At 45.6% G+C, this 24,270-nt stretch overlaps 3 protein-coding genes across 5 annotated transcripts; 2 read left to right on the top strand and 1 right to left on the bottom strand.

Moving 5' to 3' along the window:
- Positions 1-205: 205 nt before the first annotated feature.
- Positions 206-9,173, top strand: LOC125529813 (S3 self-incompatibility locus-linked pollen protein). Of its 3 annotated transcripts, none has more exons than XM_048694231.2 (15): positions 208-612; positions 3,504-3,566; positions 3,718-3,748; positions 3,974-4,140; positions 4,518-4,599; positions 4,754-4,815; positions 6,005-6,099; positions 6,309-6,388; positions 6,590-6,673; positions 6,938-7,054; positions 7,136-7,221; positions 7,320-7,426; positions 7,673-7,764; positions 7,863-7,939; positions 8,297-9,173. In XM_048694231.2, exons 1-15 carry the CDS (start codon positions 448-450, stop codon positions 8,765-8,767), a joined length of 1,779 nt encoding a protein of 592 aa, XP_048550188.1. In that variant the 5' UTR covers positions 208-447; the 3' UTR covers positions 8,768-9,173. The 3 variants fall into 3 exon arrangements, with proteins under 3 accessions (XP_087373589.1, XP_048550188.1, XP_048550187.1); XM_048694230.2 differs by having other exon boundaries at positions 3,718-3,880; positions 8,297-9,085; XM_087517463.1 differs by having other exon boundaries at positions 206-612; positions 3,718-4,140.
- A 949-nt stretch (positions 9,174-10,122) lies between these two features.
- On the top strand, positions 10,123-13,070 carry LOC125529812 (interactor of constitutive active ROPs protein). The gene is made up of 10 exons (XM_048694229.2): positions 10,123-10,549; positions 10,648-10,716; positions 11,447-11,500; positions 11,614-11,680; positions 11,768-11,839; positions 11,932-12,186; positions 12,280-12,325; positions 12,412-12,490; positions 12,586-12,709; positions 12,800-13,070. Exons 1-9 carry the CDS (start codon positions 10,259-10,261, stop codon positions 12,676-12,678), a joined length of 1,026 nt encoding a protein of 341 aa, XP_048550186.2. The 5' UTR covers positions 10,123-10,258; the 3' UTR covers positions 12,679-12,709; positions 12,800-13,070.
- Positions 13,071-13,187: 117 nt separating this feature from the next.
- On the bottom strand, positions 13,188-16,574 carry LOC125529811 (LOB domain-containing protein 4-like). Its single transcript, XM_087517462.1, has 2 exons — positions 16,254-16,574; positions 13,188-13,857 (listed from the first exon to the last, which is right to left on the bottom strand). Exons 1-2 carry the CDS (start codon positions 16,428-16,430, stop codon positions 13,513-13,515), a joined length of 522 nt encoding a protein of 173 aa, XP_087373588.1. The 5' UTR covers positions 16,431-16,574; the 3' UTR covers positions 13,188-13,512.
- Between the last annotated feature and the right edge of the window lie 7,696 nt (positions 16,575-24,270).

Here is a 24,270-nt window from a genome sequence, read left to right as displayed (position 1 = left end):
ATTACCAAGAAAATTTACTTATTTTTATAGAAAGAAAAATCACTTAATTTTATATGGGAAGAAAAAGTAACTAGTAACTCCTCGCAGAAGAAGAAGCGATGTGCGCCGCCGGCAGTACGACTTGCCGTGTGCGTGCCGCCGCTTTTACACACGCTGACACATGCCACTGGCCCCTTCCCCAAGAAAGTCCCTCCCTGGACCTGGATTATCATCATTATCATCGGCGCAGGAACGCAACCAACACAAACAAACCGAAAAAAAATATCGAGGCATCACATGCGAACTGCCCCGCAAAATTCAAATCCCCAACCGATTCCCCGAGGCCCGGAGGATTAGGAGAGCGAGGAGCTCGCTCCCGGAATCCCTTCCCGATCTGCCTTCCCCCGGCCGAATCGAAGCTTCGGCGCCGGCGCGGCGGGGCGGGGAGGAGGGGGAGGGGGGGAGGGGATGGATCCGGAGCAGACGTTCCTGCGGGTGCACGCGCGCCTCTCCGGGATGCTCTCGCAGCTGCTCACCCCGCGGATCCGCCTCGCGCTCGAGTACCTCTACCTCGCCGGCGCCGTCGCCCTCTTCTGCCTGCTCGTCGTCATGCACACCAACTTCGTGCAGCAGGTGACCCACCCCCCTCGCCCCCTTGCCCCTCTGTTTTGCCGAAGGAGGAAGAATTAAATTCCGTGCCCTAGCTAGCCTTCTCATCTTAAATTAGAACAGGGCTTCTGTTGAATTCCTGCTCGCCGCCGCGGTCGATTCAACTCGACAGTGCTGCTATTGCGCTGCCAATTCGATTGGTACAAAATTGGTCAAATCGGCATGACATTCTCATGCTGCTGCGCTGACGATTTCGTGTCAAGGAACTTATGAACCATCTTCATTTCCTACGAGGGTCTATGATCTGTGGATAGTTGTTGCTAGACTAGTCCAGTGTTGGTTACTGAATAGGCTGCTTTAATAACTAGAACCTCACATCTCATGTCCTGTTTTCCATGTGTTTTGGTCAAGCGCTCTCCCTGAACACCATGCATTCTGACCTAGTAGTCCAGCAGAAAAAGCCTCGGATGTACTCTTATTTTCGCCTTTCGTCAAATCATTAGCGCCTTAATTTCATATATATATATATATATATATATATATATATATATATATATATATATATAATGCCCTTTGCTTTCGTTCCCTCGTTTGCATTCATGGCAAATGTTTCTTCAAATTTCTCTGCCAACTGCTTAGGTTTTACTATGATACAGTCTGCACCTCAACGAGAAGGTTTTAAGTACTGTTGCCTACTTCCTCCGTTCCTAATTAGAGGGCGCTTAGAGCATAATTGGTTTGCTACCAATATTTTGCTTGCCAAATGTTGGCACTGCCAACTATTGGCAATACCGAGACTTGCCAACTATTGGCAACTTTATGTGAGAGAGGCAAAACAACTCGTAGCCAACCAAGTAGTTGCCAATATTTGGCACAATGCCAAACATTGGCATGCCAATTTTTGGCAGCAAACCAATTATGCTCTTAATTTTCTATTTTGTTCTAGTTTAGAAGGCGCCTTCCCCTCCCGCGGCGCTATTTCCCCGTTTATACCTTGTTTGCCAGCACGCAGCAGCGCTTGCGACGCTTGGCCTCCAGGCCGCATTAATTGCTTGAGCCGTTGCATCGAAATCAACTTGACAGTGCTGCTATTGCGTTGCCAATTCGATTAGTACAAAATTGGTCAAATTGGCGTAGCATTTTGACGATTCCGTGACAGGGAACTTATGAACCACCTTCGTTTCCTACGAGAGGGTCTATGGACGGTTGTTGCTAGACTACTCCAGTGTTGGTTGCTGATTAGGCCTCTTTTATTCATCCCGTGTGCTGTTTTTCATGTGTTTTGGTCAAGCGCTTTCCCTGAACACCAAGCATTCTGATCTAGCAGTCCAGTAGAAAAGTCTCAGATGTACTATTATTTTCGCCTTTCATCAAATCGTCAGCGCGTTAAATTCATATATATATTATGTCCTTTGCTTCCATTCCCTCTTTTGCATTCTTCATGGTGAATGTTTCTTCACAATTTTCTACCAACTGCTTAGGTTTTACTATGATGCAGTCTGCACCTAAACGAGAAGGTTTTAAGTACTGTTGCCTACTCCCTCTGTTCCTAATTAGAGGGTGCTTAATTTTCTGTTGTGTTCCAATTTAGAAGGCGCCTTCCCTCCCATGGCGCTATTTTCTCGTTTATACCTTGTTTGCCAGCACGCAGCAGTGCTTGCGACGCTTGGCCTCCCGTCCGCATTAATTGCTTGAGCCGTTGCATCGAAATCAACTTGACAGTACTGCTATTGTGTTGCCAATTCGATTAGTACAAAATTGGTCAAATTGGCGTAGCATTTTGACGATTTCGTGACAGGGAACTTATGAACCACCTTCGTTTCCTACGAGAGGGTCTATGGACGGTTGTTGCCAGACTACTCCAGTGTTGGTTGCTGATTAGGCCTCTTTTATTCATCCCATGTGCTGTTTTCCATGTGTTTTGGTCAAGCGCTTTCCCTGAATACCAAGCATTCTGGCCTAGTAGCAGTCCAGCAGAAAGTCTCAGATGTACTATTATTTTCGCCTTTCGTCAAATCGTCAGCGCGTTAAATTCATATCTATTATGTCCTTTGCTTCCATTCCCTCTTTTGCATTCTTCATGGTGAATGTTTCTTCACAATTTTCTACCAACTGCTTAGGTTTTACTATGATACAGTCTGCACCTAAACGATAAGGTTTTAAGTACTGTTGCCTACGCCCTCTGTTCCTAATTAGAGGGTGCTTAATTTTCTGTTCTGTTCCAATTTGGAAGGCGCCTTCCCTAATTAGAGGGTGCTTTCCAATTTAGAAGGCGCCTTCCCTCCCGCGGCGCTATTTTTCCGTTCATACCTTGTTTGCCAGCATGCACGCAGCAGCGCTTGCGACGCTTCGCCTGCTGGTCGCATTAATTGCTCGAGCCGTTGCATCGAAATCAATCGGCCACTATATAGCCCAACCAGCTGCAACCCAAATGCGAAATCAGTCGGCCAGTATACATAGCAACTCAAATACGAAATCAATCGGCCACTATATAGCCCAACCAGCTGCAACTCAAATGCGAAATCAGTCAGCCAGTATATGGCCCAACCAGCTGCAACTCAAAATCTCAAATACGAAATCAATCGGCCACTATATAGCCCAACTAGCTGCAACTCAAATGTGAAGTCAACCAGCCAGTACGTTGCCTGCCCGCATGTGGAGAGCTCATCACGCCCCGATTGGCCATGCTGCTGTATGCACTGGAGCGCGAGCGTTAATTGCTGCAGTGCCTGCGGCTTGACGCGTGTGAGGGGCGAGATGGCCTACCCTAGATTAGTAAGAAAACGACAAGAATACCAAGCCATTCTATTTGGTGCTCAGTAGCTCATATTGTTCCTTCTGAATTTTTTTGGGTCCATAGTTGTCCAGTGTGTATGTGTAGCCTCTAATCTTTGAGTTGTCTTTTCCATGCGAAGCCGGGCTGCTCAAGTGAGTTCACTGGGATTGAATTTGGTGAAGCACAACTTGTCCAAATCAAGGTATGTATTTATGCTTTTCCTCCTTGCACACTTGGATTTCCAGTATAATAATGTTCCCCGTGATTGTTGTTCCTATTTGCAATACATGTCCATGTTTCCTATTGGTGTTATTGTATCGTCTGTAAAGTGCTACTCTGCTTTTGAGTTGTAGATAATCAGTGGCGGACTATGGGCCAGCAAAGGTGCGTCTTATATTATGGATCTCCAGAACCTGGGGCGTTCAGCTGAGAAAATTCTAGAGGTTAATGGTGATAAGTTCAATGTTTTGGCATCTAAGTTTTTGTCAACTTGGGTTGGTCCTGGAGCTAGAAGGAGTAAGATTATGTTTCAAACTTGGAATGGAGACAAAGAATTTGAACCACTGTCAGAGAATGCAGCTGATGCAATTGTTACTGCAATCATTCCAGGGGTACCGGAATTGAAGACAACCGGAGAGGGTTCTGTACATCATCCTTTATCTGCTAAAGAATCAATTAAAGCAGCGGTTACATACTTATCCAGAAAGTGGTACTCTCGTGCTGCCTTATTTTGGAGGAACATAAAGCAGGTTTCAGATAATGCCCTCCAACTAATGGTAAGAAGTTTGATCAGTGTCATAAACTATTTGCATTTGTAGCTCCTTTCCAAAATTTTCTTCTACAGCTAGTCTTTGAAGGATCATGTTTGCAAGTAACAGAACTGTTAGGTGCTATTAAAAAAAAACTCTTAGGTGATTCGGTTTATTGTATGAGGAGCACTTCTGGACATGCAAGCTAGCAATATCATTTGATTAATAAAAGGGATACTTATTAAGATAATTCTCCATGTTGAATCCCATAAAATGAGATCATGATTTTCTGTTTTGGAGTTGCTCTTTATGACTGGTGCTGTGCTGATATTTGTGTTTCGTTTATTGGTCATGCATGTATTCTAACTAGGGGTTGATATTTTCTTCCCATATATGAATGACAGGTCAGATCGAACTGGGATGACTTTCTCCACCTCATTAAGGATCTTCAATTACCAAGCATGGATCATCTTCTTTCGAACATTGGTAATGTTTTCACTTTGCTGTAAAATGGCCATATTCTCTGGTTCTTCCTCCTACAATGGTGCTTGTAGAAATTTTAATAACCCTTTCTACTGGTTGCTAAACTTCGAGTATTTATTTTCTCGGACTTCTCACTAGGTTATGTTGTTTGTTACAGTGAAGTGGTTTGAGAAAAGAAGCAAATCGTTTGAGCCTACCTATTTATATGGTGTGGAGAAGGTAAGGTTCTTGGCTTATTGGTGTCATCTAGTCATTTTATCAGTGCACTGTGGTGCCTGACGACTTATTGAACTTCCTAGCTGCAACTTTTACTGAGAATGACTGGGTTTGTAGTTCGTTCTTAATAGAGAAAAAGGCATCACATCTCCTTAAAGTTGTGTGGTTTTCCACCTACCTCTCAAAACTTTAATTGATATTCTGTGCTTCATACATTTGCGTTCGTTTTGATAGGTCCAAAATGTCTCTCCTAAAACTAACTCACACACACAAATATGATTTGCTAACGGTCTATGTGATCTGGGTGCTGGCAAGGAACGACAGGAGGGATATGCCTTCTTTCTTGAGACAGGCATCACAGTGGCAAAGATGGTCCTGTTGTGGATAAGACACTACTGTAGTTTAGGAAGAGAAGTAATTGCGTGGAATACATGGGGATAGCAACAAGAATGCTCACATGTAAACTCCCGGCGGTGATGAGTCGCACCGTCTCCTCCACTTCATTGGGCTAGTTGATCATGGTGCCACACTGACACGGCTCTCCGCGACCTCGCTGTCGAACTCCTGCCCGCTGCTGTTCATCTGCATGTTCATTTCGGCGATGATCTGGTGCACGGTGTTGAGGCCCCCATGCTGTGCGGCGAGGTAGAGTTTCGTGTCGCTGTGCTGACTGGTCGCTTGCTTGACATACTTATACTTGGGAGTATGGCTCAGATGTAGTCAATTTGAAATCTTAAATTAATACAGTTGTAAATTTAGTGTCATGACTTCTCTGCATAGACCCCTGTGTGTAGCCACATCATACCATGTGATGCCACAAACTAGGCTCATTGGAAGCCATGCCTGTTATACCATGTGATACCATGTGATACCATGAGATCTGTTAGTTAACTGCAGATGGCAGTTATGGAGCAAAACAAAGCAAGCTTAGGTGCGCAGAATGTAAACTAAGTATTCGGGAAGGAAAGTGAGAGGATCACAGCAGTTTAGAGAGCTCCAGTGCATTTTTCTCTTCTTAGTATAACTGCATGAAGGCATTCATGGGTTGGGGGCCCATTACCATTAACTTCAATGATTGATTGATTGTACTTTCAGAAGAAAAAAAATCAATGATTGTATACATGTGCTGGCTTTGTAGTTCTGCTGTTATTCACTGTAAGAGCTTTCTTATGTCTTACTTTGTTTCCTGCAGGGATATTTCTTGCTTTCTGAAGTAGCCAAAAATAGTCATGGTATCCGAACTATAAACATCACGATTTCTGCTCGAAATCCTTGCTTTGGGAACAGGTAATTATTAAGCACTTTACCCCCCGTATGCAGGGTTAGTATTTTTTATGCTTAATACACAACTTGCATGTATGACAATAATATCGTTGATCATCTGATAACCTTGACAATTGTTTTGGTAGGACACAAATTTCGGGTAACACATTTATTTAAGATGAAGTGAACTGCAAGCGGATATTTACATCTCCTTTCCCCCTTTTTCTTTTCAGGTGGCAGCAGCTTTTGATAAACAGCATTGTTGGTTATGATACTATACTTACAAACAGCTTAGTGAATTCTCCTGGTCAGGGTATGCTTCTGTTATGACTGCTTATGCTGGTCTTAAAACTGTCATAGTTCCTCTATGTAATGTTTGCTAACTTAGTCCTTGATAAACGCACAGGACTTGCTTGGAAGCATGTCAAATGTCAGATGTTAGCAGTCTATCTTTATTTGTTCTTTAAGACAACCCATTTTGATAGATGGGTTTCCCCCTTGGTATAATATGCAGGTTATCTATATAACTTTCAGACAAAGGAGCTTTATGATCTTAGTTATGGGCATGAACCGCCAACAGGTCCTACAAGATTCGGAGGTCTGTATATTGTTTTAACCTGTTCTCTCAAAATTGACCTGACTACACATTGTGTCTGTCTTTACGGTGTATTAGTGGCATGAATGTTTTTGTACATGATGAGATTTGGACTGCTAATCTTGCAACATAATGTGATTAGAAAATGTGGAACCACAATATTTTCAATTTTTGCAACAGCCCTTTTATTGCTTTACATGTCTCACAAGATTCCTTTCTCATTTATGTCTATTGAATTCTGATGTCTTGTACATTTGCTGTTTGCAGATTACTTTGTGACGAAATGTGGTGTCCTTCTAATGTCACTCTTTGTATTCTTCACAACCACCATGTCTGTTTCATTTACCCTGAGGGAAACACAGTCCCGCATGCTTAGATTCACAGGTTTGTGTTTCTTGCTGTAGGTTGCAGAAACTACTTTCATGAATGGATAATAAATAATGCATGTTTCACTGGAATTTTCAGTGCAGCTTCAACACCATGCACGCCACCAGCTGCCCACATTTCAACTGATATTTGTGCATGTCATTGAATCACTGGTTTTTGTTCCGGTATGGCAAAATAGTAATGTATTTAACTAACTTAAATTCTTGTTGAAAATGTATAACTGTATACTTAACACGAATTCTTGGTACTCTTGTCTCTGCAGATCATGATTGGGATCCTCTTTTTTCTGTTTGAGTTCTACGATGACCAGTTGCTCGCATTTCTTGTTCTGACTCTTGTGTGGTTATGTGAGCTGTTCACAATGATCAGGTGACCATAGTGCTGGAATGCTTTATATGATTACTTTCGCAAAATTAGGATCTTACTATAGTATGCACATGTAAATTTGTGCAAGTAATAACTAGGATTGTTCACTGAACTACTGCCAGAGCAGTTAGATTTACTTTGAGATAGAGAAAGCTTTACAGGCAGTGTTGGGATTCACTCACAGGCAGTGATATCATGCATACAGAGTAACTTTAGACTAAACTACTTTTAATTCTTTTTTTTTTGCAGTGTGCGCACATCTATATCAATGCAGTTCTTTCCGCGCTTTTTCTTGTTGTATTTCCTGGTTTTCCACATCTACTTCTTCTCATACACCTATGGTATGTAGTTGGATATGTTTTTCTGGAACATACTATTGACAAACTAATTTAGGTATCCTATAGCTACATGACTTGCATATTTGTGTTTTCTTTATCAGGCTTCTCGTACCTGGCTTTCTCTGCTACGGCAGCATTCATGCAGCATCTAATCCTGTACTTTTGGAACCGTTTTGAGGTGAGTTGATCTGACTGTCTCTGTAGCGTTGTACTTTCATCACTCTTCTTTGTTCAGGGCTTGTTATTGTCTTGTTTCATATTTGTGCATGTAAATACCAGTTTACATTTTGTTCTCTCCCGCACGATGAACTTTTCCATTAGTAGATTCTGAAAACTGCTTAAGATGCATCTCTTGTCACACTTTTCATTCATTATAAATCGCAAAGATTGCTTTGATCTCATATAGCTACCGAGCTAGATAGGGTGCACATAGGATGGTGGGAAGACTGTATAATGGCTAATGGGTTCAAAAGCCCCGACAGACGTCTCCTTGTCACCCATGCTATTTACTTGAGATTGGCTTGTTGCGTTTCAGGTGCCAGCCCTCCAGAGATTCATCAGGAGCCGAGCTCACATTCACCAACAGACTGGTGTTCAGATCACATCCTCTACCATCTACACTTCAACATTACATATCGCGAGGGTAAACGTGAGGGACCCCGGCACGATGAATGACGACGTTGGTGCAGCTCGTGAAGCAGACCCCCTACTGGCCCAGGGCGAGCCCACGAGGAACCAACAAGAGGGTGGCCAGCAACTCAATGAAAACGCCGAGGCAGCCACCAACCCTCTCCAGTACGAGGATCAAAATCTCGAGCAAGCCGGCAACGCCCCCGCAGCCTCGGGCTCGTTGAACCCGTTCGGCTCCCTCTTGCTGTGGTTGTTAGGAGGCGGTGCTTCTGACGGCATAGTTTCCTTCTTCTCCATGTTCAGGGACGTCCGTGACCACCATGGCGGTCAGGACTACGCCGAGCCGCCTCGGAACGAGAATGAGCAGGTGACATAGAAAAGAGATGAATCTGAAGGCGGACTATATAAAAGATGAAATGCCGAAGGCGGCGGCGGGTGACTGGGCAGATGGATGGTCCTGTGTTGTTAAGCTGATGATACTAACCCGCTCATCAAAGGATAATGACGAATATGCATGCATAGCAGCTTGCGGGCCAGCGTCGGCTGGAAATGCCATGTTATCTCCCATATATGTCTCTCTTTTTGGTTGCTGGGTAAGGCTGCATGCCGAATTGTGTCTGGCATATGTAAATTCCTAGTACCGTTCGAGCCTTGTACAAAAAAACGCTCTTGATAGTGAGTGTTGTGCGATTCTTTTTGTACTCCAGTGGGTGGGTGGGAGGTGTACCATGTAGTGGTAGTAGTGCCGAATGCTGCAGACGAATGTAATGACCTGTTGCACATGTTGTCCCTGCACAAGTTTCTTTTTTGAGCATAAGTTGTCCCTGCACAAGTTTAGGCCTCCTTTGGTTTGGAGGAATTTTATAGGATTTTCATAGAATATGATTTTTATAGGAAAAATTCCTTCAGAGCTCTTTGGTTTGTAGGAATGAAATCATATTCCTATGGAGGAATTCTTCCTATCCTCTACATTTCATAGGAAAATAAACATTAGCCTAGACTCAATGGAAAAAATCCTATGGTGTGAATCAAAGGGCATCTCCTTTTCTATTCCTATGCATAGGATTTGAGATGCATGTCATCTCATTTCCTATAACTTTTCTATTCCTATGATTTTTTAATCCTATGAAGCAAAGGAGGCCTATTGTTCATCTGGAAAGGGTACCGACTGACTCGGTGTAACGCGTGCTGCCTCGTGGAAACTGAGAGAGGTCTATGGTTCATCGGGAAGTCGAAAGTGGCGCGTCACAGGCCAGTTGCATAACCAAGCACTGCTATGACAATTTAGTGATCGAATAAATGGTCTGGTGAAAAAGGCCATTTCATCTGGGCATATCTGTAATCAGGAGCATTTCGAAAGTAAATCCTTCCCCAAAATAAATGGAGTTTAAACCAGCTTCGAGGCGAGGGGGACACGGAGGACACCATCACGAGCGCCGTTCCTCCGTTCCAAAACGATTGAAGTTCTACGTTTGTCTAGAGTCAAACTTGTTTAAATTTAACTAAATTTATAAAAAAATATGGTAAGATCCACGAAATGTAATAACAATATACATAGTATGAAAGTATATTTTCTTTAAATTTTTTATTTAAGAAAAAACCTAAAACTTTGCTACAATGGGGCTGGCGTCCACCCAAACACAAACAAGAAACAAACACAGGACCGAGCGCGAGGCGAGGTCCCTCCCCCGCCCCGTGCCCACCCCAAAACAAACAATTCGAAACCTCGCTTCCGCCGCCGAGGCCGAGCCCCCCAATTTCAAAATCGAAACTTTTCCACGCGCAGCGGCGAGGCGGCAGTGGTCCCTTTCGGCCAGCTCTCCTCCCATCCCCTCCGAAGCGGCCGAGATCTCGTCGCGCCGCGGCGATGCCACCGGCGGAGGGCGCGGAGGGGCTGGGGGTCTCGGAGTTCGCGCTGCCGGACGGCGTCCTGGCGGTGCTGCCGCGGGACCCCTACGAGCAGCTGGATCTGGCGCGCCGCATCACCGCGCTGGCCGTCGCCGGCCGGGTGACCGGGCTCGAGCGGGAGGCCGCGCGCCTCAGGGAGGGCGCCGCCGAGCGGGACCGGGAGAACGCCGAGCTGCGGGACCGCGTCGCGCTGCTCGACCGCGCGCTCCAGGAGACCAACGCCAGGCTCCGCGCCGCGCTCGAGGACAATGTATGTGGGTTTTTTGATTCCCGTTCTCCTCCGCTCTTGTTTGGTTCCGCCTCCGTTGGTTGGCTGACGAGGCTTTTGCTGTTCGCTTGAGATTGCAGATTCAGCTGAGCAAGGAGCGGGACTCGCTGGCGCAGACCTCCAAGAAGCAGGCGCGCGACCTGCACAAGGTTTGGCCCTTGCATCTTTTTTCTTCTCGCTATCCTTGCAGTAGATGTTGGTGTATGTAGTGATGTGCAACCCTGGGAGGGAGGTCGGGACTTGGGTCAGGTGGTGCAGCTGAGATCTCTGGTCATGTGATCGGTTTAGTGGTGGATGATGGCTTGTAGTACGTAGTAATGTACTTGCTCACTGGGATTGTATGCCTGAAACACGTTCACTAATCTGGAGTAGTACTTAGTACACCAATTTTGTTAGTACGAGTACCAGGGAAGAGCGAATTCTAACTTGGGCAGGTTACAAATGAGAGTCAGGTTTAAGTTTAACAGAAAATTGGGATTCTTCACATATTTAATGCCATGTGCAAACAATGAAAGAAAATCAAGGTCGGCCCCTCTTTTCTTTCAAGAAAAAGATAGCGAATCAAGGGCTAGTAGGAAGGTAATCAACTGCATTTATTCTTGTGAAACTGAAATGCATTTCACCAAATTAGCAACTATGTTCATTGGCATTGTGGCGTGCCAGAATTAGGAAGATTGGAGCCTTACAGGCTTGCAGAAATGCATGCAAGGGCTGAGCAAATGTGTGCATTTTTATAAATTTCCATGACAAATGAAAGGAGAGGCACTCTTTGCTAAGCAAGCTATTTAAGGAATAAGTCACATGATTGCTTCTCAGTTCTATAGATCCTTCAACTTTTTTTTATTCGACAACATTCTGAACTATTTGCTCCATTATCAGCTGGAGTCGTTCAAGAGGCATCTGATGCAGTCACTCCGTGATGATAGTACATCGGTGCGTAATAATCACATTATTATCCAATCTCTGTCCGTATGTGTTATTTCTTGCTAGTCTGCAGCAATGTTTGACTGTTTTCCCTTGATTCTCTGCTGAATCTTTCCAAGCAGCCGCAAGAAACGGTTGACATTACAACATGTGATCAGTCAGTATCATCCAAAACATCGTCCTGTGGAGGTTTATCCCAAAAAACCTTGTGTTATATTTATCATTGGAAATACCTGACATGAATCCCTGACTTCTATTATCTTTTAAATATTGAAGACGGATCTATCAGCCACACTGCAGCAAATTTGTTGAATGGGTCTGGGGATCTTGGAAGCACGACAAGAGAAGGTCTTCTTAGCTTCCCATTGATCGTCTATTTTGATGTTCTCAAGCTATCTATGATTTAATCCTCTGCATTTTGGCTAATCTGTTTGGTACAGTGGCAAGGCCTCCACTCCAAAAGTATGCCCTCTCCCCACACATCAACCAACGCCTTACGCCAGAAGCCACACCAAATATAATGTCCACCTCTGCTTCTCCAAGAGGAATGTCTACCACAGCAACACCAAAGTTGGTATCTGGAGCTACCTCGCCTTCAAGAACTCGAATTGAGGGACACATGTCAATGACACCATGGTATTCAAGCAAGCAGTCGTCTGCAGCTAACTCACCTCCAAGGGGACGTCCTAACCCAGGTTTCATTTATTCTGAACTCTGAAGATATGGTGTGCCTTAAATGATTGTGTACAACATGATATCATTAATATGGTTGATGCTTGGGTTTTCAGGTCGCACTCCTCGTATTGATGGAAAAGAATTTTTCCGTCAGGCCAGGTCAGTTGATCTCCTACTCTTTACATCTTCAACACCAGCTAAGATGGGTGTATCAAAATCCCTAAAGCACACAATTATTATTGCAGGAGCCGTCTATCATACGAACAGTTTGGAGCATTCTTAGCGAACATCAAAGAGCTGAATGCTCATAAGCAGTCACGAGAGGTTGGTTGTCTGCATCTTTTTGCTAATCAATGAATTGAGTCTATGTTGTGACCTGAACCTCGATAAATAACTTACCATATTGACATGTGAACCAGGAAACCCTCAAGAAGGCCGAAGAGATATTCGGTCCAGACAGCAAAGATCTATACCTCTCTTTCCAAGGCTTACTAAACCGCAGCTTGCCGTAGGGTGTAGGATTCACAAAGTGCTCCGCTTCTGGTAAGGCTTCCTACAAAATTAAACAGTTCCATGACCTATGCGCTGAGAGAGTTGTGTGGTAACAAGTATTTTAATCTGTTGGGGTTGCAGACAGTAGGAAGTCACCGCGGTGGATAACTTATGTCATCTAGAGTGGTATGCAATGTTCAATTGCAATTTTGGACCATTAGATCGTGAAATGGTTGGATCTGCCCGAACTAAAGCGGTTTACAAGTTGTAATCTGGTAAAATTTGGTTCTCAACCTTGTTTCTTCAGATCGTTCATTCTCGGGGGCCAGTACTGTAACAAAAAACAACCTGAAGCTATTTCATGCCTTGTGATAACTTGAGCTGCATGCAATATATGGTTATCTGATATCTACCAGATAGAGATGTTTCTCTTGTCGTGCTCGGCATGAACTAAAAATATAGCACTGTGAAATTGCAGAAAACCAGTGGGATATTAAATTTCAGCTGCAATGCTCATCATCTGATAAGAAACAATTGAGACAAGACAGGCATAAACATGGCAATCTGCATTTCTATAGCGGAGTCCGACTGTCCAACTAAATAGAATTCAAAGGGCAGCAAGGTTCTTGCAATGGGGTAGCACAAAGCACACACCAAAATACCAAATGTCTGTAGCCTGTAGGAGTGTCTCTTCTACCTTGTCAACACAAGCACAGCCAAAAATCCCCGGACATGCTGGATTAAGTATAGGTCACCATTTGCTACTAAATTTACTGATACTTCTATATATACCAAACCATCACCTGATCACGCACTAAATCAGCCTAAGTAGTAATATAGCTTGTCGTCCAGCTTCAGTAGGCCCAGAACCTGGAGCACTCCAGCTCCAGCTCCATCACGCCGGACTGGTCCACGGCCATGTCGTGATGGTCCGCTGTCTTGGTCGGCGACGACATGGAGGACGGTGAGCCGCTGGCGGTGCTTCCACCGCCGTTGTGGCGCGCCGCCCCGTAGGCGTTGGCCATCCTGAGCCTGACCATCTCGGCCTGCGCCAGCGCGAGCTGGGTCTGCAGCGACTCCACCTGCCGCTGCAGCGACGTGATGGCGCCGACGCAGCCGTAGATGGGGTCGCGCACGCGCGCGTTCGCCTCGTACACCAGGCTGCTCACCGCGTCGCCCCGGTGCTCTGCCGGAATCTCCTGCAGGTTGCACACACACACACATCATGCTTAGTTTCAGACGGAAGAAGAAACAAAAAGTGGTTTCCTACCTAGTAGTGATAGATAGTACACATGAACGGTATGGCTCTAATAAGTTGAGAAAGATGATGGTTAGAACATGTTTGGTGCAGCCGAAAGTTTCTGATTTTTCTGTTGTGGTGGGAGGCATGTGCAGTGGTCGTCTGAATATGACTGCTGCAGAGGGAGAGAGAGCTTTACTGTCGGGGTGGATTGTCATATGGGAGGGAGAAGCTTTCATTTGGAGACATAGCCAACACTTTTGTAGATTTAGTTAGGGATGGCAATGGGTAGGGTATGGGCAGTTACGAACTTTTTGTGCCCAAACCCATACCTAAAAGTTTTTTCTATACCCACCCATTTTAATATTCATGGGCACAAATTGGTACCCATGCCCATGCCCATCAGGTATCTTATACCCAATGGGTATCCGGTGGGTATAATATACAACATTGGCATGATAAAGTAAGACAAGAAAGGGCCTAAAACTAAAGTTAGGTACTCGGCCATCACAATCTGGTTTGCACTTACATCAAAGTTTCACAATGACAATTGACACACAAATGTCTTAATCTCCATTACAAACTAACTTTGAAGAAAAATCAAGTTTGTAAACTTGCAATGATAATTATTGTAGGTTTACCCAGATATTATAGGGTTTAATTTTTTTATTAATTTTTCTGGGTATCCATTGGGTTACTTCTGGGTATAATTTCATACCCATACCCTATCCATGAATTTTGCGGATATGGACTGGTAGAAAGTCTCACCCATGCCCACTGTTTTTGGATAGGGCACCTACGGGTACCCATACCCATGGGCAAAACTGCCATCCCTAGATTTAGTGAGATCCTATTAGCTGTAGTGAATAAGCATGTCTATGGGAGCATTAGTGATGGAAAGTATGGAAAATCTTATAGTACTCCCTCCGTTCCTAAATACTTGTCTTTCTAGACATTTTAACAAGTGACTACAAACGGAGCAAAATGAGTGAATCTACACTCTAAAATATGTCTACATACATCTGTATGTAGTAGTCATTCGAAATGTCTAGAAAGACAAATATTTAGGAACGGAGGGAGTAGTAACTAGGCATGTCTTTGGGCAATCAATCTAGTTTAATTTGACTACCTTTATCGAGAAAAAGTTTAAATTGACCACACTGCACATGTAGGGTTGCTTCTGTGAGCAGTGAAAGTAGGACGTTGCTGCCCATGCTTGATGAACGTTGATACATTTTTTCTTTTAAAAGGAGTATTACCCCGGCCTCTACACTAGAGTTATGCATGCAACCACTTTATTAAGCAAAGTATCCGAAAGATGTGACAGGGTTCATTACAAGCTCGGTCAGGGGCGACAGGGTAATCAAAAGGTGAAAAATAGCGCCACAACCGGCGAAAGTAGTACAAGATGACTAAACACCTGGCCTATTACTTTGATACATACTGATGTTGTCGTCAGGCATAGCATAACATAGCATAGCAAAGAAAGTGCAAATGTCAAAACTCTAGACACATGGACTGCAACTAAGCAAGCAAGCGTAAGAGCAAACATTTTTTTGTCAAATATCGGCATGAGGCGTATGCCACGTTCCAGGCCTGGCCTCTTGTGATTAGATTATTAGACAGCACATGGTGATGGTCTCTATTTTTCTTTCTAAGTGAAGAGAGAGCAAGGAAGCTGCGTGATCTTCTTGTTTGTGATCACACAGCACAGCACATGCTAAAGAAACAAAGATGACCCCTCTCTCTTTCTCCTTGTCTCTGGATGAGACTTGCCTGCTTCCCCGGCGTGCGCCCATCCGTGCTCCCGCATACGTGACATGCTTTGATTGAAACAAAATAAGGCCTGGTCCCACCCCCCGAGGAGGGAGATGATTAGATTAGAAAGAAAAAAGAGAAAAAGACAGTCGTAGGATGGAGTGGGAGCACGGATGGGAGCAGGCCAGACGATCCCTTGTCTCTTGTAGCATGGCCATTGCCACTATGAGAAACTTGCTGATTATACATCCATGGGCGTGGTATATTTGGCAAAGTGTAGTGTAGTGTAGGGCTGCTAAACAAGGAAGAAAATAAACAATAAAAACGCCGTCTCAAACTGAAGCATCCTCGGCAGAACAAGGAAGGAAGGAAGGAAGGAAGGAGATGCCAAACCCACAAAGCTCCTCCTCTTTGGTCCTAGAACTGGCGAACAGGCGATGGGATGAGACGCAGACACGATGGCAGCAGCAAGCGAACAAGTCCATCCATGTTGATGTTGGGATGAGACGCCGAGCACACGAGCGGAGCGGAGTGGCGTTGTAACGTCGTGCGTGGGTGCGGCGAGCGGTAGGGGTGGTGCGGACGGACCGGACTGACCTGGAGGAGCTTGCTGATGTTGCTGGCGCCGAAGACCTTGTGCACGCTGGCGAAGCGGTGCGGCTCGCCGGAGGGGAAGTAGGGCGCGAACACGCACCCCGGCGAGCACCGCCGCCGCAGCAGCTTGCACGCCGCGCACGGGGACACCCCCGCTCCCGCCGCCACCACCTCCTTCATGCCTCGCCGCTTCTTCCTCCCCGCGATCGCCAAATTCGGAGGTACGAGAGGAGACCAGAGAGACGAGAGCAAGTGCACCGGCGGGTGAGCGCGCGCGCACGTAGGTCAGTGCAATGCCGCCTGGCCTGGGTTTATACGCGTAGAGCAGAGCGAGGTAGCCGGGCAGGACGGCAAGGGAAGGGAAGGGGAAGCCTTTTTGAGAAGTTCGAGGGGCACAGAGGCTGACTGTGAGCAAGGAAAAGTTGGGGAGGCAGAGATCGTGCCGCGGCTGTACCACCAATACCAGTATGATGCATCGGCCGGCCCCCTCCTTGATTCTGTTCCTCTCCTCTTGTCTGCTACTTGATTGCCTTTGACCCCATTGTTTCAGTGCAGAGACGCTGCACGGCGGGTCCGGGGAGAATGAGCATGCTAATCGATCGTGTCTGTGTGTGTGTGTGTGTTTGTTTTGCGGAATGTGTCTGCTTGTGTTGGCGGCTGAATTATGCTACGATCATGACCGGGCGACCCTCCGAATTACTGCTTACCAGCGGTAACACTGGACAGAGCCGGCCAGTTACCTCTGCTGCGTGCGGTGCTGCCCCGGTCGTGTCGTGGCACAGCCCGTGCACTGTGATGCCGATAGCGTGGTTTTGTCGGCTCATCCATGGACGTATCGCCTGCTTGGTTGGTCAATGGGCGATGGATGGACGGATGGGCGGACAAGATGCGTCAACAAAAATAGAGGTCTTTTTGTCTGTACCGATTCGCAGGGGGCGGGCCGTGCCCATCATGCCCACTTGATCTGCCCGTGCCCTCTCGCTCCGCCCTTTGGGAGACACCACTCATGACTAGGCCAACTCCGCCGCGCGATCCTAAACGGACGTTCGTTTTGTCCGGATTCTATCTGTTTGGGTAGTGATTTAGGGTCGTGTTCGGGCGTGTCCTGAGATGCGGTGGCCGTGCGCCCAGCGCGCGGCTGCATCCATTTGCCCCATCCTGTCCGCATCCATTTAAAAACACCAGTAGCAACGTTTGAAATGGCAAGCCCTAGTTCAGGCAAGCGACGACATTGACCTTGACGGCCGCTCTCCGTTCCCTCCTCTTCGCCGATTCCGCGTCCAACTTGGCGATCTCCTCCGGCGTGCACCCCGACCGCGGTTTCCTTGACGCCTTCTTCTTCACCTTTGTGGGCGGGTCGACGGCCAGGCCGCCGGAACTCGGCGGGGCGTCGGCCATGGCCGGGGGAGAGAGGGGCGGCGGGAGGGACGTGGAAGGGTTTGGGGGAAATGGCGGCAAATGGGCGTGGGTGGGTTTTGGTTTCTTCCACCGACAGGCGGGCCAGGGAAGGACAAGCGCGCGCGTCCCGCCCGTCCGCGCGCTGTCCGTTTCACCCCAAAACCGGCGCAAACTTGAGACGGGAATGGGTCGAAGCAGACACAAAGCGGACAAAAATCCGTTTGCGTCCGCGTGCTGGGCCGTCTCGTTTGTTCGTTTTACCCCAACGGACGAAGACGGATAGGATAGGATCGCGCGGTGGAGTTGCCTCCAACCCAACCTTTGGGAGGCCCCTCTGCAAACCAACCTTTACACACACAGTACACATGGTGCATCCGCCTTGCTTGCTTGCGTGCTGGTAAAGGAAGCCATCCATCAATGTCGGTTTTGCCGTCACGAGATTTAACAATGAACATCACCATCGTCGTCGTAAATGGACCAACAGACACCAGTTTGTTTGGCGCTGAAAAACTTGAGCTGACCGCCGTGGCTCCAAGAACCAGAGGTAAAAGCACCAGAGATCCTAAAACTTGTCCCATATGTGATCATTTAGTCTTAGAACATGCAAAAGTGAGCTATATAGTCCTAGAACTTGTACATAATGTGCAAATTTAGTCCTGAGCCAATCGTATAGACGGCCAAGTGGCGCTAGCTGGACCGAGTCAGCTGCCCGCTGGACATTTGTAGATAGAGGCCGTCGAATCGATAACACCAAAAGTTAATTTGCCGGCTCAATCATTGTTCTTGTCTGGGCGCCGGGGATCGTTGGCTGCTGACGTCAGCAACCATGGCTACGTTGCTGGAGTTCGCTTATGGTCTGCGGCCGCCTCCTTCCACTTAACTAGTCCGCCTGCATGGTGTCTTCACTCCAGATTATGGTGCGTGTTCCTCCTCTGCTCATTTCCGCCTCCGCTTGATTCCTCCTCTGCTATCGTCCGCAACATCGGCGGATCGCTCTCTTTGGAGAGCGATTCCTAGCTATTGGGTGGTAAGTTGTGGCTATGGTGCTTCCCTCGCATTAAAGCTTGGGTTTTGGGCGATGAATTTAGTCTAGGGTTTTGGGTTGTAAAGTAGACGATTTCGGCCAAGAAAGCTAGGGTTCTTGTGTGGATGTATCCTTTGTGCAAATTGTTTCCCAATGATTGTGAAATTGACCCTAGGGTTTTGTCCTAGATCTGGTTTTAGCCAATGTAGTGCTAAAACTCTAAACTTTGTTGTTCATTTATGCCGATGTTGTGTTCAGTGGTGAAATTCAGTTAGCAATGCAATGCTTTTCAAGAAGAGTATTTGAAAATGGCAGTGACATTAGGCCTAGGGTTTGAATAAGTAGTTCAATAATGCCACTACATCAGTGCTACAATACTACCGATTTTTGTAGTTAACTGAATTTCTTCAGCTAACTGAATTCAGTTTCCTAGAAGCAGTTAACTCAATTTCTCCAGTTCAGTGTTAAAAATTCAGTTTCCTAGTGTTGTTTGAGTTGTGTTGATGCTCTATTTTGTGCTTACATTTTGCACTTTTTGGATGTAGTGTGTGATTCAACAATGGGACAAAATTTGGACACTCCTTTTTTTATTACACTGGAACTTGAGCATGGTGGACTTTTCTGTGGACTAAGCAGTAAAATGGAGCACTATAACTCTTATGTGAAAGTGCTTGACTATGTTGATGTTTACACATTCTCATATGCAGTCCTTGAAGAGCACCTTATTTGGTTGAGATATCATGTGAGTGAGCACATCATTTATTGGTGCAAACCTGAGAAAACAATTTCAAATGGGATGGTGAGAATTAAAGGTGATGATGATGTGCACAAATGATCAGAGCTAGTGCTCAGCATAAAGTGTTTGCAATCATGGTTGACCATTCAGATTTCATCAGTAATTTCAGAGAAGATTTGATATGTACAGTGCCATCAGTTTAGAGTCCTGTCAAAATGGCCAACTCAATTGTTGGCGCAGCCAGTGCAACATCTTCTCACATCCTCATTACTCCCTCTGTACCGATGCATAAGTCACCTTAGGAGGAGCTCCGCAACCTAGGTGCCTAAGGATTGGACAAGGCAAAAAAATACAACATGGAAACCATCCAATAGCTCTACCCCATAACCAGCCAAAAAATTAGCAATTAATTCTTACTGTGCATGCATAGGTTGTTTATTTACAAATTAATTCCTAATGAATAGCCACATGAGAGAGAGCGTGTGTGGCCAAACGAGGCGGAAGGATTTGAGGAAACAATTAATGTTGCGCGCCTAGGTGATTTGGGATTATCTGGTTTTCATAATGTGCCTAATACACCGGCATGGAGGGAGTAATGTCAATGTGGAAGATCCAATTTCAGAGATTGTAGCAGATGAAACAGTAGCAGAGAATTTACTGACTGATGGTACGGAGCCTAATTTGCAGTCTAGAGATGTAGTGCTTTCAGATTCAGATTTCAGTGACAATCATTATGACATAGATGATGATCTTTATGAAGACAATATTGACTTTCATGTTGATGAAGAAGCTGAGCAAGAGGAGGAAGAGGTGGAGCTTGACTATTTACTTGAAGAAGAAGATCTCAACCTCTTCATTGAAGAATAAGGCAACTTAAGTACAAGTTCAAAGCTTTCAATGCCAAGGTGGACATGAATTCCCCTACATTTAAAGTAGGGATGGTATTTGCTAATGTGGCTGAGCTCAGAAAAGCTCTTGCTGCATATTTAATAAGGAACAAAGTGCAGATCAAGAAGATGAAGAATGACAAGATAAGATTAGAGGTAGTATGTTAGAGAGGTTGCGCATGGCTGCTTGAAGCTGACAATGACAGCAGGACATGAGGATTTGTCATCAAGGCCTACAATGCAGAGCATAGGTGCCGGAACAAATGGAAGTTAAAGTCACTGACAGATAAGTTCCTGTGCAAGTTTTTCATAGATGTGTTCGAAGATGATCAGAAGATGTCACTTGTAACATTTTCAAGGAAAATCACTCTTGATAACCCACAAGTATAGGGGATCACAACAGTTTTTGAGGGTAGAGTGTTCAACCCAAATTTATAGATTCGACACAAGGGGAGCCAAAGAATATTTGCAAGTATTAGTAGCTGAGTTGTCAATTCAACCACACCTGGAGATTAATTATCTGTAGCAAAGTATTCAGTAGCAAAGTAGTATGATAGTTTTGATAATAGTGATAGAAGTGATAGTAGCAATAACAGTGATATCAATGGTTTTGTAGCAAGTGTAACAGTAACAACAGTAGTAGTAACTTAGCAAGAGCAATATAAGAGAAATTCGGAGGCATTGGATCGGTGAATTCGTTGCATGATATTCATCATATAACATTCATAACCTAGGGCGATACAAAATTAGCTCCAGTTCATAAATATAATGTAGGCATGTATTCTGTAAATAGCCAGACGTGCTTATGGAAAGAAGTTGTATGACATTTTTTGTCCTACCCTCCCATGGCAGCGGGGTCCATAAGGAAACTAAGGGATATTAATGAAGGAAATATGCCCTACGGGCAATAATAAAGTTGTTATTTATATTTCCTTATATGATGATAAATGTTTATTATTCATGCTAGAATTGTATTAACCGGAAACTCAGTACATGTGTGAATACATAGACAAACAGAATGTCCCTAGTATGCCTCTACTTGACTAGCTCGTTAATCAAAGATGGTTAAGTTTCCTAACCATACACATGTGTTGTCATTTGATGAACGGGATCACATCATTAGAGAATGATGTGATGGACAAGACCCATCTGTTAGCTTAGCATAATGATCGTTTAGTTTTATTGCTATTGCTTTCTTCATGACTTATACATGTTCCTATGACTATAAGATTATGAAACTCCCGAATACCAGAGGAACACCTTGTGTGCTATCAAACATCACAACATAACTGGGTGATTATAAAGATGCTCTACAGGTGTCTCCGATGGTGTTTGTTGAGTTGGCATAGATCGAGATTAGGATTTGTCACTCCGTGTATCGGAGAGGTATCTCTGGGCCCTCTCGATAATGCACATCACTATGAGCCTTGCAAGCAATGTAACTAATGAGTTAGTTGCGGGATGATGCATTACGGAACGTGTAAAGATACTTGCCAGTGACGAGATTGAACTAGGTATGATGATACCGACGATCGAATCTCGGGCAAGTAACATACCGATGACAAAGGGAATAACGTATGTTGTTATGCGGTTTGACCGATAAAGATCGTCGTATAATATGTAGGAGCCAATATGAGCATCCAGGTTCCGCTATTGGTTATTGACCGGATATGTGTCTCGGTCATGTCTACATAGTTCTCGAATCCGTAGGGTCCGCACGCTTAACGTTTGATGACGATTTGTATTATGAGTTATGTGATTTGATGACCGAAGTTTGTTCGGAGTCCCGGATGAGATCATGGACATGACGAGGAGTCTTGAAATGGTCGAGAGGTAAATATCGATATATTGGAAGGTTATATTCGGACACCGGAATGGTTCCGAAGTGTTTCAGGTATTTTCCGGAGTACCGGAAGGTTACCGGAACCCCCCGGGAAAGTAGTGGGCATTAATGGGCTTTAGGGGAAAGGAGAGAAGGGCCTCAAGGGGTGCCCCCCCCCATGGCTGGTCCTAATTGGACTAGGAGGGGCGGCGCCCCCCTCTTTCCTTCTCCCCTCTTCCTCCTTCCCTCCTTCTCCGTGTTGGAATACGAAAGGGGTGGGGACAAATCCTTTGGTGCCCCCCCTGGGCCGGCCTCCTCTTCCCCCTCCTTTATATACGTGGGAGGGGGCACACCAAGTCTTCTCTTAGCCGTGTGTGGTGCTGTTGGGGAACGTAGTAATTTCAAAAAAATTCCTACACACACGCAAGATCATGGTGATGCATAGCAACGAGAGGGGAGAGTGTGTCCACGTACCCTCGTAGACCGAAAACGGAAGCGTTAGCACAACGCGGTTAATGTAGTCGTACGTCTTCACGATCTGACCGATCAAGTACCGAACGCACGGCACCTCCGAGTTCAGCACACGTTCAACCCGATGACGTCCCTCGAACTCCGATCCAGCCGAGTGTTGAGGGAGAGTTTCGCCAGCACGGCGGCGTGGTGACGATGATGATGTTCTACCGACGCAGGGCTTCGCCTAAGCACCGCTATAGTATTATCAAGGTGACGATGATGATGTTCTACCGACGCAGGGCTTCGCCTAAGCACCGCTATAGTATTATCAAGGTGGACTATGGTGGAGGGGGCACCGCACACGGCTAAAAGATCAAATCAATTGTTGTGTCTTTGGGGTGCCTCCTTGCCCCCGTATATAAAGGAGCAAGGGGAGGTGCGGCCGGCCAGGAGGTGGCGCGCTAGGAGGAGTCCTACTCCCACCGGGAGTAGGACTCCCTCCCTTCCTTGTTGGATTAGGAGAAGGGGGGAAAGAGGAGGGGGAGAGGAAGGAAAGGGGGGGCACCGCCCCCCTCTCCTTGTCCTATTGGGACTAGAGGGGGAGGGGCGTGCAGCCCTGCCCTAGCCGCCTCTCCTCTTCTCCACTAAGGCCCACTATGGCCCATTAAGCCCCCGGGGGGTTCCGGTAACCCCTCGGTACTCCGGTAAAATCCCGATTTTACCCGGAACATTTAAGATATCCAAATATAGGCTTCCAATATATCAATCTTCATGTCTCAACCATTTTGAGACTCCTCGTCATGCCCGTGATCACATCCGGGACTCCAAACAACCTTCGGTACATCAAAACTCATAAACTCATAATATAACCGTCGTCGAAACTTTAAGCGTGCGGACCCTACGGGTTCGAGAACTATGTAGACATGACCGAGACACGCCTCCGGTCAATAACCAATAGCGGAACCTGGATGCTCATATTGGCTCCCACATATTCTACGTAGATCTTTATCGGTCAGACTGCATAACAACATACGTTATTCCTTTGTCATCGGTATGTTACTTGCCCGAGATTCGATCGTCGGTATCTCAATACCTAGTTCAATATCGTTATCGATAAGTCTCTTTACTCGTTCCGTAATACATCATTCCGCAACTAACTCATTAGTTGCAATGCTTGCAAGGCTTAAGTGATGTGTATTGCCGAGTGGGCCCAGAGATACCTCTTCGACAATCGGAGTGACAAATCCTAATCTCGAAATACGCCAACCCAACAAGTACCTTCGGAGACACCTGTAGAGTACCTTTATAATCACCCAGTTACGTTGTGACGTTTGGTAGCACACAAAGTGTTCCTCCGGTAAACGGGAGTTGCATAATCTCATAGTCATAGGAACATGTATAAGTCATGAAGAAAGCAATGGCAACATACTAAACGATCGTGTGCAAAGCTAACAGAATGGGTCAAGTCAATCACATCATTCTCCTAATGATGTGATCCCGTTAATCAAATGACAACTCATGTCTATGGCTAGGAAACATAACCATCTTTGATCAACGAGCTAGTCAAGTAGAGGCATACTAGTGACACTCTGTTTGTCTATGTATTCACACAAGTATTATGTTTCCGGTTAATACAATTCTAGCATGAATAATAAACATTTATCATGATATAAGGAAATAAATAATAACTTTATTATTGC

Source organism: Triticum urartu, chromosome 4A (genome assembly GCF_056163025.1).
Source record: "Triticum urartu cultivar PI428250 chromosome 4A, HENAU_Tu73, whole genome shotgun sequence".
In the NCBI taxonomy this organism is placed as follows: Eukaryota; Viridiplantae; Streptophyta; class Magnoliopsida; order Poales; family Poaceae; genus Triticum; species Triticum urartu.
The sequence above is the reverse complement of the archived record's forward strand: the minus strand, read 5'-3'. Positions and strand labels throughout refer to the sequence as shown.

Coding starts and splice junctions, on each gene's coding strand:
- LOC125529813 (XM_087517463.1), top strand. CDS start 448: ATGGATCCGGAGCAGACGTTCCTGCGGGTGCACGCGCGCCTCTCCGGG. Junction 3,567..3,717: donor CACAACTTGTCCAAATCAAG/GTATGTATTTAT, acceptor TTTGAGTTGTAG/ATAATCAGTGGCGGACTATG. Junction 7,765..7,862: donor CTTCTTCTCATACACCTATG/GTATGTAGTTGG, acceptor TTTCTTTATCAG/GCTTCTCGTACCTGGCTTTC.
- LOC125529812 (XM_048694229.2), top strand. CDS start 10,259: ATGCCACCGGCGGAGGGCGCGGAGGGGCTGGGGGTCTCGGAGTTCGCG. Junction 10,717..11,446: donor AGGCGCGCGACCTGCACAAG/GTTTGGCCCTTG, acceptor CTCCATTATCAG/CTGGAGTCGTTCAAGAGGCA. Junction 12,187..12,279: donor AAGGGGACGTCCTAACCCAG/GTTTCATTTATT, acceptor TTGGGTTTTCAG/GTCGCACTCCTCGTATTGAT.
- LOC125529811 (XM_087517462.1), bottom strand. CDS start 16,430: ATGAAGGAGGTGGTGGCGGCGGGAGCGGGGGTGTCCCCGTGCGCGGCG. Junction 13,858..16,253: donor ACATCAGCAAGCTCCTCCAG/GTCAGTCCGGTC, acceptor TGCAACCTGCAG/GAGATTCCGGCAGAGCACCG.